This window comes from Cebus imitator, unplaced genomic scaffold, assembly GCF_001604975.1.
Source record: "Cebus imitator isolate Cc_AM_T3 unplaced genomic scaffold, Cebus_imitator-1.0 Scaffold112, whole genome shotgun sequence".
NCBI classification, from domain to species: Eukaryota; Metazoa; Chordata; class Mammalia; order Primates; family Cebidae; genus Cebus; species Cebus imitator.
The window spans coordinates 5,191,190-5,205,955 of NW_016107427.1; the positions used below are offsets into that span (position 1 = coordinate 5,191,190).

At 50.6% G+C, this 14,766-nt stretch overlaps 1 protein-coding gene across 1 annotated transcript in view; it reads right to left on the reverse strand.

Moving 5' to 3' along the window:
- FAM3B (FAM3 metabolism regulating signaling molecule B) overlaps nt 1–14,187 on the reverse strand; it is a 53,479-nt gene extending 39,292 nt beyond the window's left edge. Inside the window, exons 1-2 of the mRNA XM_017538619.2 lie at nt 13,829–14,187; nt 7,777–7,920 (exon numbers count right to left, since the gene is read on the reverse strand). Of these exons, the coding sequence (XP_017394108.1) occupies nt 7,777–7,920; nt 13,829–13,847 (163 nt within the window). The 5' untranslated portion in view covers nt 13,848–14,187. The remainder of the gene's footprint in view (nt 1–7,776; nt 7,921–13,828) is intronic.
- Nucleotides 14,188–14,766: the final 579 nt, after the last annotated feature.

Sequence of the window (14,766 nt, forward strand, 5' to 3'; positions counted from 1 at the left end):
TGAGGAGGAGGAGAAGCCGTATCTAGAAAGGAAATCTGATTCAGCGAGACCCACTGATGAGCTCAGCTTCAGCCCATGTAGAAATGACGGGAGGGAAGGGCAACCTCCATGGCGTGAACACAAGGAGAGTTCACACCTGCAAGGGTACGGAGGATGGGGTCCAAGACCAGAACCAAAGGCCCTCTGCAGCTGTGCTTAGGAAACGACAGGTAAGCAGGTGGACAACACAGGACGCATACGGATAAAGGAAAGCCTGAAGCCGCCAGGGGAGAGACGCTACAGTTGTGGCATGGCAGTAAGGCCCTGAGACTCAGGGGGTCTCACTCTCTATGACCTTGGCTGAGCTGGTGAAGTGCTTGGTGCCTCAGTTTCCCCGGGAGGCAAGCACCAATGTTCAGGGCTACTCTGATTGTTCAGTGACATGATAAAGGCGCTCAGAGCAGCAAGTGGATACCGGGAGCTTTCTCCCGGTGCTTGCTGTTGAGAAGAAGGTTGGCAAGTCCTTATTTTTCAGGTGGGGGTACCTTGGCATTGACTGGGCTCCCATGTGGGTCCAAGGACTCTTGATCCTTCATCTCCAGGGAATGATGGAGGTCAAGGGCATCATTGGCATGGCAACAAATGTCTCCAGCTTGCCAGAAAGCTAGATGCTAGAACCCAGAGGTCAATGAACTCAATATTAATGCCAGTTCTAGAACAGATGGCTGGGAGCTCCAAGATGAATGAAAGTGGGCAGGGACCAGCAATGCCACTCCAAGAACCAATAACCAACTGCAGGGACTGAAACTCACTGTTCCTGTCCTTAAAACAGGGTCACTGCACTGCAAAGCCCCTTTGTTAACTAATCAAGCCACTCAGTCAACATACACTTATTGAGGGGCTCCTTTGTTTTTGGCAGGCACTTTGGGGATGGAGCTGTTTAAAATCTCTCCAGCAGGTTGCAGTGAGCCGAGATCCCGTCACTGCACTTCAGCCTGGGCGACAGAGCGAGACCCTCTCTGTATCAGCCCATTCTCATGCTGCTATGAAGAAATATCAAAGACTGGGTCATTTATAAAGTAAAGAAGTTTTTAACTGGCTCGCATTTCCTCAGGGCTGTGGAGGCCACAGGAAACTTACAATCATGGCAGAAGAGGAAGCAAACACGTCCTTCTTCAAACACGCGGCAGCAAAAAGAATGAGAACCGAGCAAAGGCGGGAGCCCCTTATGAAACCATCAGATCTCGTGAGAACTCACTATCATGAGAACAGCAGCAAGTGAGTAACTGCCCCCATGATTCAATTACCTCCCACTGGGTCCCTCCCATGAAACATGCAGACTACAGGAACTACAATTCAGATTTGGGTGGGGACACAGCCAAACCATATCACTGCCTCAATACAAAAATATAAATATATAAAAAATAAAAACTTGCCAGCCTCAGGCTACACAGATCAGGAAACTGAGGACAGGGAGGATCTTCTGGGTTCTCTACTGGGTCTTCTGGGCCCTGGCTATGAAGAAAACATGATGCAGAGGCTGGGGTTTGGCCGGCCTGAGTGGGCAGGGTGTAAGAGGAGGAAGAGGAGGATGGAGAGGAGGGGGAGGAGGGGATGGAGGATGAAGTAGAAGAGAAAGAAAAGGAGGAGGAGGAAGGAGAGAAGGAAAGGAGGGGGATGTGAGGCAGGAGGAGAAAAGTAAGAAGAGAAGAAGGGGGGAGGAAGAGGGGAAGAGGAGGAAGAAGGGGAGGAGGGGAAGGGAAGGGAGGATGAGGAAGAGGACAAAGAAGAGGAGGAAGAGGAGGGAGATGAGAGAACTAACAAGAGGAAGAGGGAAGGGGAGGTGGGGGAAGAGTAGCAGCAGCAGCAGCAGCCAGTGGGGGCTTCGCAGGAACAGCACAAAGATGCACCCTGAGGATGCTGTGAGGGGAAGATGGTGGGGCAACTGGGGCTGCCAGCATCTCAGAGTCCCCAGATCCAGCAGCTCTGGGTTTGGCGATGTGGTAGTCAGGGCAGCAGTTCCAGAACACCACGGCTGAGAGGGTGAATGGCCAAGGGTTAGGGTGAGAGAAAGGACAGAAAGTGGCACGTGGGTTGTCCTCTTGGGGTCTGAATCGTCATCCCACGAGCTGCCTCGCTGTGCGCTAGTGCCGTGCTGCAGCCCCTGGAGGGTCCTGATTCCAGCCGCTTCTTCGCGGACACTGTGCCGACCTGATCTCCAGAGATGAGATTTATAAAAAGTAGTTTGGGATGAAGATTCTATGCTTTCTTGCTTTTAGATTCATAAAGCACTATAAATCCACATATTTTATTATTCTTTGAGACACAAGAAGTTATAGTACAGAATTTCCTAACAGAGAACTCCTTGGTCCTGTCCTAATAGGACCCAAATTGGAAAACTTGGATTTGCCCACAAATGTGTATGGCATGCTTGATGCTGCAAATGTTGGAAGGAAATCCTGGGTATCACTGTGTTGTGACGACCACAGAGCATACCATAAGTAAAAGATCAATTTTGAGAAAAAAGAATCAAATGTGATACTGAGAAGGACCTCAGTGGTCGCCTCCCTTGGAACCCTGGGCAAAGGATGAGGGGTGGGGAAGGAGTACTTTAAGCTCAGAAATTTCCTGGGCAGCTGAATCTGCTCTTCAAACTCCTAATTACTAAAAATTCTAGCCCCCATCTGTGCCCTGCAGCTTTAGCCTCTAGCTAGCAGTGGAAGCTGGTGAGCGCAGCACTGTCTCCTTAGAACACATGGTTCATTCACTTCTGCAGCAATGGTCATTCAGATGTGGAAAGGCCATATTAAGCCTTCCTTCTGTGCTCTCAGACTCTGCTAAGGGTGTCTCGTTTCTACCACGACCTCACTGGGCAGTCCCCTTGAATAGCGATGCTTGGATGAATGTGCTGACGCTCGAGAGGTGTTAGGGCGTCGAAGCTCAGCAGCCGTTTTCCCATCAGCCTGAAAGATGTCCCTCCTCTGCTCTCCACACCACTTACACAGCAAGCCTGGGGCAGGCTGGCCCATCTTTGTTCATTTGTATCCACTCATTCACTGAAATGGGTGGCCGTTACCTCTATAAATGGACTCAGTGGTGCGAAGCCCTGCAACGCCTGCTGAGTACTTCTGTACAGAATCACCATCCACGTGCAGCTCTCTGCCTTGGTATGCAGAGCATGTTTTTTTCAATCAAAGGTAGCATTGCATTGAGACGTTTCTAGCCCTTCTTCCACAGGCACTTGTGGTTACAAAGTGTCTGACTAGAGGCAGGAGTAGCAGGGACTGGGGAAGGCCAGTGAGGTTCTGGTTCGGCTTCAAGAGGCTATCCAAAAGCTCAGGAATCAAAGTATACAACAGTTCAATGCAATATTAAAAAAAAACATGAATGCAAAATAACCCATGATGAACAAATATCAAAACTGTAAAGGAAGACAGGATTAAATGAATTTAAATTAAGTATCAGTGCTGAGCCAGACACTTGTGTGACCCGAGGATGCCTCTCTGGCTTGCCCCATCCTGGACAGGCTGGAAAGAGCTCCCAAACAGAACAGCAGGGTCTGTGCTTTGCAGATACACAGGAGAGTTCCCTTGATGCTTCTGGTTGATAGACCAAGCCCCGGCCCAATCTAGCCACAAGGCTGAACAACCAACCTTTAAAGGCAAAGAAATGCATGCACCACCCTTCATTGCCCTACAAAGTTCTTTCAAGGCCATTAACATGCTGATGGCCACACATGGAAATCACTCAGATCCCAGGAGCCCTCCTCCCAGGGCCTCTCTCCTCCTGCACAGATTCTCCTTCCCACTCAGCTCGCAGGTCCTGCAGCCTGGCCTAAAGCACCTCTCCGCCTTGGTAGCTAGCCCAGTGCAGAGCCACCAAGCCTTGCTCTACTTAAGAACACCAATGTCTTCCACCAGACCATAAGCTCAAGGAACACAGGGACCTCACTCCATGAGTCTTTTCAGGGACGGATAATCATCCATGTGCTCCTGGATTCCTAGTTTCCATCTATTTCTAGCAATTGAGTTCTTCATTTTCTGGCTTTCTCAGTGGCTTCTCTCAGTACATGGCACCAATCTCAGGTCTGAATGTGTCTGTTCCTGTGCTTCAGATTCGGATGCAGTGTGTGAGTCACTAGGTTAACGCATGGGGGCACCTGTGGACATCTAAGATGAACATCCTGCAGGACAATGGCAGAGTTGCCCTGCACAAGCAAAGCACACCTGAGAATTCCCAGAACCTGCACTGATACCAGGATCTGAACTCGGTCCTTGAAGTTGCTTGAAGCTGGAGAAAACACCATCTTTCCTGACAAGTCAGCATCATCAACCTAGAAGGGGCTTGAGGAAACAGCCGTAGGAGGCCATACATGCAGCACAAGGACAGGAAAGCACCTGTATTCTGGGTGAGGCATCCTGCCAGCCATGCCGGTGCTGCCAGCACCAAACAAGCCTTGCTGCAAACCAGCACTCCCCACCTGGACCTCTCAGCAGGGTTAGCCCCCAGATGCGGAGCCCAGCAGGTCCCAAGCAGTCACACATTGCTCCAAACTGAAGCTTTCAAGCCAGAGGCGCCAGGACATAAACATCAAGCCCACCTACCACCCCTCTTCTGCCCCTTTGGCAGCTCAGCCCTCCTTCAATCACAAGAAGAGGCTGAGGGGCGTCCCTGGCCCACCCTGTTAATGAGCCCTTCTAAAAAGCCTGGCTTCAGAGGCACCACTGCCAGGACAAACTTTAAATTGTGTGTAAAAATGCATGCATATGTTTATTGCAGCACAATTCACAATTGCAAAGATGTGGAACCAATCTAAGTGCCTATCAACTGAAGAGTGGATGTGGTACATATATACCATGGAATACTACTCAGCCATAAAAAAGAACAATGTCTTTTGCAGTAACTTGGATGGAGTCGGAGGCCATTATTCTAAGTGAAGTAATCCAGGAATGGAAAACCAGATACTACATGTTCTTACTTGTAAGTGGGAGGCAAGCTGTGAGTATGGAAAGGCGTAAGAACGATACCATGGACACTAGAGACTCAAAAGTGGGGGTCGGAGAGGGGTGAAGGATAACAAAGTACATATTGGGTACGATGCATACTACTTAGTAATGGGTACAGGAAAATCCTAGCCTTCACCTATAAAATTCACCCATGTAACCAAAACCACTGGTACTCCTAAAGTTATTGAAATAAAAATGAATGAATAAATGAATGAATGGTTGTGTAAAAAATGACTGAAAGTGATCCCTTTGAAGGTATCTCCCATGCCCTCGACACACATATCCTTCATCCATAGCCTAGATGCAATAAGGAAGTATAATTATAGGCAAGTTCAAGGCAAAAACCTTTGGAAAAATAAAAACACCCAGTCATAGTGAATTCCTTTTTTTTTTTTTTCTTTTGGCCATAAAAGGTAATTACTCTGAAAAGAAATGGTTTTTGCAGAAGTATGTTACCATTCCCCTGTTATTTATATTTGTGCAAACTGATTTTATTTTTAGCCTTTATTTTTGTATTTAAAATATACCAGCATATCTATTTCCAGTGAAATTTTGAAAAGGGCACAGTTTACTATCTGAGTGTTCCACAGTTTTCCAACATAATTTTTAAATAAATCCTTTGAAATTTTACTCCTTCCGAATTTGAGCTGTATTCCAAATGCATATATATATACATATATATTCTTTTTTTTTTTTTTTTTTTTNTTTTTGAGAAGGTGCCTCACTGTGCCACCCAGGCTGAAGTGCAGTGGCATGATCTTGGCTTACTGCAACCTCCACCTCCTGGGTTCAAATGATTCTCTTGCCTCAGCCTCCCCAGTAGCTGGGATTACAAATGCTCACAACCACACCCGGCTAATTTTTGTATTTTTAGTAGAGACAGGGTTTCACCATGTTGGCCAGGGTGGTCTGAAACTCCTGACCTCATGATCTGCCTGCCTCGGCCTCCCAAAGTGCTGGGATTACAGGCCTGAGCCACTGTGCCCCGCCCCAAATGCAAGTTTTTATTCAACACACACTGCACATTATGTTTCTTTGTTCAGTTTCCTAACATTATGATTTGGCTTTTAAGCTCTTCTCTAGTAGGCTCTGAGATTCTTAGATGTAAAGGATGAAACTTAAAACATGTGCACTCAGACCATGGCCCAGAGAGAGAGGTTATTGATAAGTACCTGCTGAATTAATAAATAAATGGACTTTGACAGTAGGCATATCCTTCTGCAATAATTCAGTCTTTCCCAGAATGTGTATTGTAAAATAAGATTGAAGCCAGGAAGTAAAGAACACAGTGATCAGTGTGATTTGTAGATAATCTTTCTATGTATAAAGCATATGGACCTCAGTTTTCCTTGTTCCTGTGACTTTAGAGCTGGGCCACTGCCTTTGGTCCTGGCCAGACTCTGGCCCCTGTGTAACCACAGCCTGCCCAGCTGCGGCTGACGGCAGCCTTGCAGTAATGAGTGCCAGGGGCACCAGCGTTTCTACTGTTTCGAAGATGCTATAAACAGGGAGTTTTATGTGAAATCTCTTGATTTTAAAATATTTGTCTAGATTTTATTTGTTTTGCTTTTAGACACATCTTGTCTGTATGACAGGTCTGTCTCTGGGCCTCCAATGTGCAATCCATGTACCACGGACTGAATGTGTACCCCCGAAATTCTTGTGTTGGAACCTAACCCCCTGTGTGATGGTGTCAGGAGGCGGAGCCTTTGGGAGGTAAAGCCTTCAGGAATGGGAGTAGTGCCCTTATGAAAGGGGCCCCAGAAGGAGCCATCTATGAGCCAGAATGCAGGTCCCCACAAGACACAAAATCTGCAGGTACTTTGATCTGGAACTTCCCAGCCTCCAACACTGTGAGATATAAATTTGTTGTTTATAAGCCCCCCCAGTCTATGGTATTCTCTTAGAGTAACCTGGGTGGACTAAGCCAAGATGCTCCCTACCAAAGTGGCACACAGCCCTCAGAATGCAGTACAGCTCACTCCCCACTTCCCTGACATCGTTTCTGTCACCCCCTTCTCACACAGTCCTCAGAACCCAGTGTGGCTCACTCCCCTGCTTCACTGAGATCGCTTCTCACTGTCACCCCCTTCTCAGAGGCTTTCCCGGCCCATCCTCTCTCAAATCACATTTGTTCATGTGTTAAGCTGTCACCTCCCCTCACTAGAGGCTCAGTGCCAAAGGGGCAGGGACCTTGTGTGCTTGTCCTCCATCTCTCCTCAGCTCCTGGACGTGCCCAGCACACAGCAGGCTATTGAAAAGCTCGTCTTGAGTGCAGGGAAGAACAGAAAGTGGCCGCTGTACAGAGAGCTGGGCCTTTCCTAAGCTGATGGTTGAGGGCACCTGTTCACCAACACACAATGTCTGATGCTTCTTTACCATCTACTCAATACTCGCTTTTGCTTCCCAAGACTTTACAGAAGACTTTCCAGACGCTGTTCAGTCTGATAGAAACCTTGAAATGACTCTGGAGCTCAGAACCTGGACCCTCCTGTGCTTCCCATGGCAGGAGGCCAAGATCTGGGCCGAAAGAGCACAGTTCAAGGTCAGGCTGCAGGTTTGTGCTGGTAACTAGAAGCCACACTGTTCTCACCTCACGTGGGGGTCAGCAGTGGCAGGCGCCTTGGAATGGTGTGGGACCTAAGCGAGTAACAGCAAAACGCTTCTCTCCTCCTCCTTCCTGATATAAAGCCATCAGGGCCCCGCAGCCCCCAGGTGGGGCAGAACCCACCACTCCTCCCTCTGTATGCAAGCCACGAAGGCAGCCATCTGCCCCAAGCCTGGCACTCACCTTTGAGGACAGGCCTCTCCCCGATGTTGCGGATGCTATAGGCAGCGCTGGACAGGGGCGCGTCCGGGATGAGCTCTGCGAGTAGGTACCCGGAATACCAGGCACACAAGGAGGCAAAGACCAGGAGCACGACCTTGAGGGGACCTGCAGAGGGGACAACAGGCAGCTGCTGTGAATGACTTGCTGGCGGCCCCAGCCCCTGGCTCTCCTGACCCCGCTGTGGCCTTTCATCCCAGCCCAGCGTCAGGGGACTGCACTATAGGCACAGTGCTCCTGGGGAGGAGGGTGGGAGGCGGTGTCAGGGCCTTTGAATTAGACAGTATCAGCGAATATAAACAAGACAGGAATGCTTTCAAGGGCAGGCTGTATTTGCTGTTGGTCTGGGTCTTAAGAGCTTCCTCGAACATTAATGTCAAAACAGCTAATCAAGTGCCTTGTGAACCAACATGTCCAATGGGGACCTGAAGAAACAAAAGCGGCTCATTCCCTTTGTGAGACACACTCCTCCAATGACACGGAAAACTTCAGTGGGAGAGGCTTTGTCTGTTTTGTTTATTTCCACATCAGCAGCAGTGGGAATAGCAGCTGGCGCCCAGCAAGCATGCAGCAGATTCCTGCTGAATCAAGGCCTGGCCAGGTAACACCGGGAAAAGTGTCCAAACCTGTTCTGTCATCACAGATGTGCCTGCTGGGCCACCCAAGGTCCCCAATGACAGAAGTCCCTGGAGATATCTTTCTGGTGGATTGGCAACAATATCTTACTTAAGTAGCGAGATTCCCAAGGAAAAGGTATTGACCTTCTCCTGGGTCACCAGAGGCCTGGGAGACAGCATTCCGTCTTTCCACAGGGAACCCACAGCCAAGGCTTTCAGATTTTGCTCCCTAAATATAGTATAGATCAGAACTCATGGAGCAGTTTGCTTACCCAAATAGCTACCGTGCAGGGGTGACCATGGGTCCTGAACAGGATGGGTCCTAGGGGATGTGCCCAATGCACTTAAATATGTGCTAACAGGTATAGTCCTAAGAAGAAGAGAAGAAGGAAGGAAGGAAGGAGGGACAGAGAAAGGGATAAATGAAGGAAGGGAGTAAAGGGGAAATGAGGAAAGGAGGAAAAGGAAAAGGAAGAGAAGGGAATGGTCAGGCCTGAAGGGCCGGACAATGGGCCCCACCCCTCCACCCACCCGGTCTGCAGCTCTGGATCTCAGCTTTGCTTCTAGCACCTAGAGATCGTCCTTCCCTTTTCAGAAGCGCAGCTGTACAGGCCCCATGCACAGGCTATGCTGTGCCAAGGCAACGTGTGCTTGTGTTTGGAGGTCCAGTGCTTCGGCAGAGGAAGCCATGGGGATGGAACGAGATGCTTCTGGTTCGCCTTGGGGTTTGGTTTGGTTTTGCTTTTTCAAGGGCATATTTCAACACCATTTAAAAATTTTGAATTTGCAAACTGCTAAAATTGTTAGACTAGTAGGCACAGGTGGTTTCCTCTGGGGAGAGGCCCAAGGCAGTGTGATCAGTGCAGTTTCTAGGGCTGGAGGGGCATCTCAAAGCAGATAAACCAGCCACGGAAAACAAAATGAGACAGGTGCGGGCTTGCAGGACCCTCTACTGCAGCGGTGCCACCGGCTGTCCCCAGCCACCTGCGGGTACTTTTCTGCCCTCCTGGGCTCACTCCTCTGCAGGAGTGGTCTCTGCCTAGAGGATTCTGTCCCCAACACAGCCTGGCCACAGGGCCCATACAGACGCCTCCCTCCAGAGCCATGCAGCATGCCTGGGATGCCGGGTGGTGCTGATGTTCCAGAAAATTCTGTTGGATGATCACAGAGTGCAGAGTGGTCTACAACAGCCGCAGAACATGTTCAAAGGCAGCAGCAGTCCCGTGTCCCGTGCGTGTGGGTCGTAGCTGGACTATTTCATCCAAGTGTTGTGTTTGAAGAAGAAAACTAGCTAACCAGAGAATGCTCAAAGGCTTTTCCAGACAACACGTCACACCTGAGATCCTGAGCTACAAGGTGCTGTTTAGCTTAGAGAAGGCTGAAAAGGAACATTAGCTATCTTTTGAATGTGTAACAAGCAGCTACATGAAGGAAGAGGTAATTGTGTCCCCAGCTGAACAAAAACAAACAGGTGGACGTGACAGAGAAGAAAATGGAGAATAAATAAGCCAAGCGTCTTTATAAGAAGAGGGGTAACCCATGCCGGGCCCTCCTGGTGAGGCAGTGAGCTCTCTTTTGGGACACTTTTCAGGACTCCTAGAGAGTATCTGTGCTTTGGGTGAGGGGTGCAGCCAATGACCTCCAGGCTGGGGACAGTCTGCTTTCCAGCATGCAGCTGGCTGGGAGAAGCCATGACCTAGAGCTGGAACCACTTCCAGGGTGGGAGGCAGATCCAGCCGCTGGCACAGGGATTGGCGCATCTTCAGAAGATGGGTGGTGAGCTGGACTGGCAGCCTGTGCTCGGGTCTAGCACAAAGTCACAGAAGTAGCCCAGCCACCAGGGGGAGGGCAGGGCATAGGAGCCAGGAGGTGACAGACAAAATCCAGGCAGGCAGCGTCATGTCCTCCAGCTGCCATGACAAATTAACACAAACTGGGTGGCGTCAACAACAGAAACTTAGGTTGGGCTCAATGGCTCACGCCTGTAATCCCAGCACTTTGGGAGGCCAAGGTGGAGGGATGGCTTGATCTCCGGAGTTTGAGACCAGCCTGGGCAACATAATGAGACCCCATGTCTACAAAAAATTTTGAAAAGAATAGTCAGGTATGGTGGTGCAGACCTGTAGTCCCAACTACTCAGGAGTCTGAGGCAGGAGGATTGCCTGAGCCAAGAGCTTTGAGGCTTCAGTGAACTACAATTGCAATATTGTACTCCAGCCTGAAAGACAGCGAGACCCCATCTCTTACCAAAAAAACCCCTGAAATCTATTTTCTCAAGATTCTGGAGGCTGAAAGTCCAAGATAAGGTTCCTCTGAACCTCTCTCCTTGGCTTGCAGATGGTGTCTTCTCCATGTCCTCAGAGGGTCTCCATGTGTCTGTGTCCTCGTCACCTCTTCTTGTAAGGACACCAGTCAGATTGGATCAAGGCTCATCCCCATGACCTCATTATACCTGAAATCCCTCTTTAACGACCTGATCTCCAGATCCAGTCACATTGTAAGGTACTGGGCTGAGGTTAGGGCTGCAACATATAAATGGGGTGTGGTGGGGAGGCACAATTCAGCCCCAACACAGCACTGGGCGAGCTGTGGCACGGACTCTCTGTGGGCTGGCTGCCAGCAATCGGAGCTCAGTCCCTGGGAGTGAAAGCAGGATGGGCAGGAGCCAAAGCAGCCTGTCAAGACAGAGGCTCAGACACTGGGCAGCCAGGAAGAATCAGCGCCTAAGCTGGGACACACTTGGGAAGAAGAAAGCTTGGGAGACCAGGGCTCCACTAAGATGACTCCTGGAGCCCGGGTGGGTCTGCCCCAGTGGGAGGAGACCCAGCAGCTTCAGAGGCGGGGGAGGAAGTACACAGAGTCCAGGAACACTCCTGTGATTCTGTAACCAGGATCCTGCCTTTCCTCATAGGTAATAAAGTCATCATCGGCTCATAGAAATGCCCTCCACTGTGCTTGCTGCCCAGCAGACAGGATGAGTGTTAGGGCAAAGGCCGTTCTTACACAGGAGGAGAGCCAGTGAACTTTCTCCTAAGAGACTCACCTCTAGTGTGTCTGCCTGTGCGTGCGCGTGTGCGTGAGTGTGCGTGTGTGTGCATGTATGTGCATGTTTCTCAGCCAATCCCACTCTCAGATCCACAGGGGTCTCAGTACCCTGGCTGCTTCACTTAAGAGCCAGAAGCTGGGTGCAGTGGCTCACACCTGTTATCTCAGCATTTTGGAAAGCTGAGGAGGCCAGGAGTTCAAGACCAGCCTAGGCAACACAGTGACACCCCATCTCTACAAAAAATTTTTAAAAAATTAGCTGGGGATGGTGGCATGTGCCTGTACTCCCAGCTACTCAGGAGGCTAAGCAGGAGGATTGCTTGAACCTAGGTATTCAAGACTGCAGTGAGCTACGATCACATCGTGGCACTCCAGTCTGGGCTAGAGAGCAAGACCCTGTCTGTAAACAATACACATTTAAAAGGCGACAGAAAGGAAGTAATCCTGAAACCAAATGGATATGACACTAGGTTACAGGTAGGAGGATTAAGGGCTTTCTCCCTCCCTCCAATCCAAGGGGCACCTAAAAAGAGTAATCTCGGGTCCTAGAGCACCCTTCTGTTGATGGAATTCCCTTCGACCTGAACGAGGACAGGGAAGCTGCTGTCATTGCTGCCTTGCCAACATGTATTCAGATCACCTCACCATGAAGGCCACACCCACACCTCTTATACTTGAAAGGCCAGGAGAGCTGAGGGTGGATGGTCTGCCTTTGGGATCCCAGGCTCTGCTGGCCTCAGTGTCCCATCGCCACTATCCTGTTCACTGAGCCTATTTGGCAGAAGGGATAGGAAAGGCCACTCTGAAATACCACAGCAGGTGTGCGGCTTACAGTCCACCTGTCAATGCCCATTTCGAGGCACTGGGATGCCCACTGCCAGGCCCTGCAGGTGAAGGCATGGTGGCAGCTCAACTTGCTCCCTCCATTCGTCTGAATGTCCCTCCTGAGAACATCTGCCTGGAACACACCCAGCATTGGACAGAAGCGTCCAGGACAAGGCTCACTCCAAGGATGTCTCCAGATCTTTACCTATAAAATCAAAAGTAAGGCATCTCTAAGTTCTGTGGGCAGCTTCTCCACAATCACACATGCCTGGATAAATACAAACCTGGTGTCATCTCGAAGCTTCCTAGGAAAGGACCCCACAGCTCATGAGTGAATCATGAGGTCCAGATGTGAAAAAGTCCTGGCTGAGGGAAAGCAATCTAATAATATTCAGTACTGTCCATAAGTGGCCAGGAAATAATAATTATACAATACAGAAATAATGGAAAACATTCTTCCAGAACAGCTATAATGAAAGTCACTGCCCTAAGGGAGGGGATACATATCTCTCCTACAATCCACACAAGTTATCAAAAACACTGGCATTCATAAATAGTTTTCAAGGAAAATATGAATATTTTACACAAGGCAAAAATCTTAAAATGCGGCTTTCCTACATTTGGGAATGGTACAGAAAAGAGAGCACTTAGAACTTGCTGGAGTGTGATCGCCGCCTGAATGCTGGTGCTGGCAGGAATGAGATGGTTTAGTCCAACACCCTCGCCACAGAGGACCTGGGATCTCGGACCAGGAAGTGATCTACGGAAGAGGCCCATAGAACTTCCCGCATTTGAACCTTCCATTTTACACAGCCAGACCTCGTCCCTCCAGGAGGAATCCGTATTTTTCAGATTATAGGAGGAGACCCACAAAACCAGTCAGAAAGGGCATGTGTGACAGAGGCCACGGCAGTGGACACCAGGACCCGAGACGGTCTGTGACAGGAAAGTGACAGCGGGCAGAGGCGCAGCTAAGACAGGCTGCAGAAACGCGGTGACTGGTCAAAATAATAGGTTTCTCCTTTCCTTCTTCCTATTGTTCCAAATCGTCTACACTGTCAAGTCGTTTGAAAAATGGAAAAAATAAAAACAGCCTTACCAACTGGCAGCGGCCAGCCCCACCCTGGCACATGAGGTCAGGGGCGCAGGTGCAGGGAAGAAGCCGCGTGGGGAGCCTGGGTGGGGTGTGGGGCTGTGCCTGCGCTCCCCCAACATACTTTCCAGGTAAAATGTCACAGTGTCATGTTCCTGGATCCTCCCCCATCCCGTGCACCCTGGGAACAGGCCGGGCGAGCGCGGGGAAATGGGTCTGGGAACACTGCTGGAAACGCTGGCTGTTTGTCCCCTCTGGAATCGATCTCGCATTCCTGATCCCAGATCTAAGGCCAGCCTCGATGCCAGGCGCCAGCCCCAGCCCTTTTGCTCTTTTGCCCAGCGTGGAGGGTCCCAAGCAGGGCCAGAGGACGCCGCCGGCCCCGGGGTCCTCCTTCCCGGCCCCTACCCCAGCCCCGAGGCTAAGGTGCACTCACCGCAGGCCACCTGGCGCATCTTCCAGGAGCCGCTCCCTTCCTGGCCCTGGCAGCAGCTGCAGCGGAGCCCGTGGGTCAGGAAGGCAAGGGGCGGGCAGCGGTCGGGTCGGGCAGGGGCGGGCCAGCTGGGTGTGCGGCCAGTTGGACAAATGGCAGGTGCGGACCCGGGAGGTGCGTGGGGCGGGCGTGGGCGGGGCAGGTGCCCAGGGCTGAGCTCCGAGGTGGCCGGCGGAGTGTGTGAGGGGGGAGCGTTCCCACGGCTGATCTGACTCGAGATGCCCAGCAGGGCTGGCTCTGAAGGGAGGAAACGGCGCCACTTGATGCTTCGGCCCCCTAGGCTCCAATTTAATGTCTCACAAGAGGAAACAGCTGCACAGGGAAGCGTGACTCAAGTCTTTCCAACGACACAGCAGACGCCCAGCCCGGTCCGAGTTCACAGTCCATGTCCACTGTCTGAGGCCAACCATCTTCTTGGCTTCCGCCAGAACAGTAGCTCCAGGCTCGCAGTTTGCCAGCCCAGCCCAGCAGGCTCCCCACCATTTGCTTTCTTTTTACTTCCAGGATGATGGATTCATTCTGGGAAAGTGAAGTGAGGGCCATGCCCAGCCCCTCTGGCCACAGCACAGGTCTGCAGGTCCTCCTTTACATGACATGATGACCAGGGAACTTCAGGGGTGGGGGCCAGGCAGGTGTGTGAAGAAGACATCAGGATCCCCAAACAGGAATAGCTCCTTTTCTCCCCATCCATGGCTACCTTCATTCCAAACACCCAGCCAATTTTTACAGCACTTTTGACCCAGGATAGTCACAGTGGCCTCAGGCTACCAAGGGCAAGTGAAAACTGCGAGGGCAGTTGTTCACTTTTACAGAAGAGAGCTCCAGGGAAGCAGGGTCTGCAAAAGACCCAGTCCCAACCCCAGGGTCCAGCTGGTTCTTGG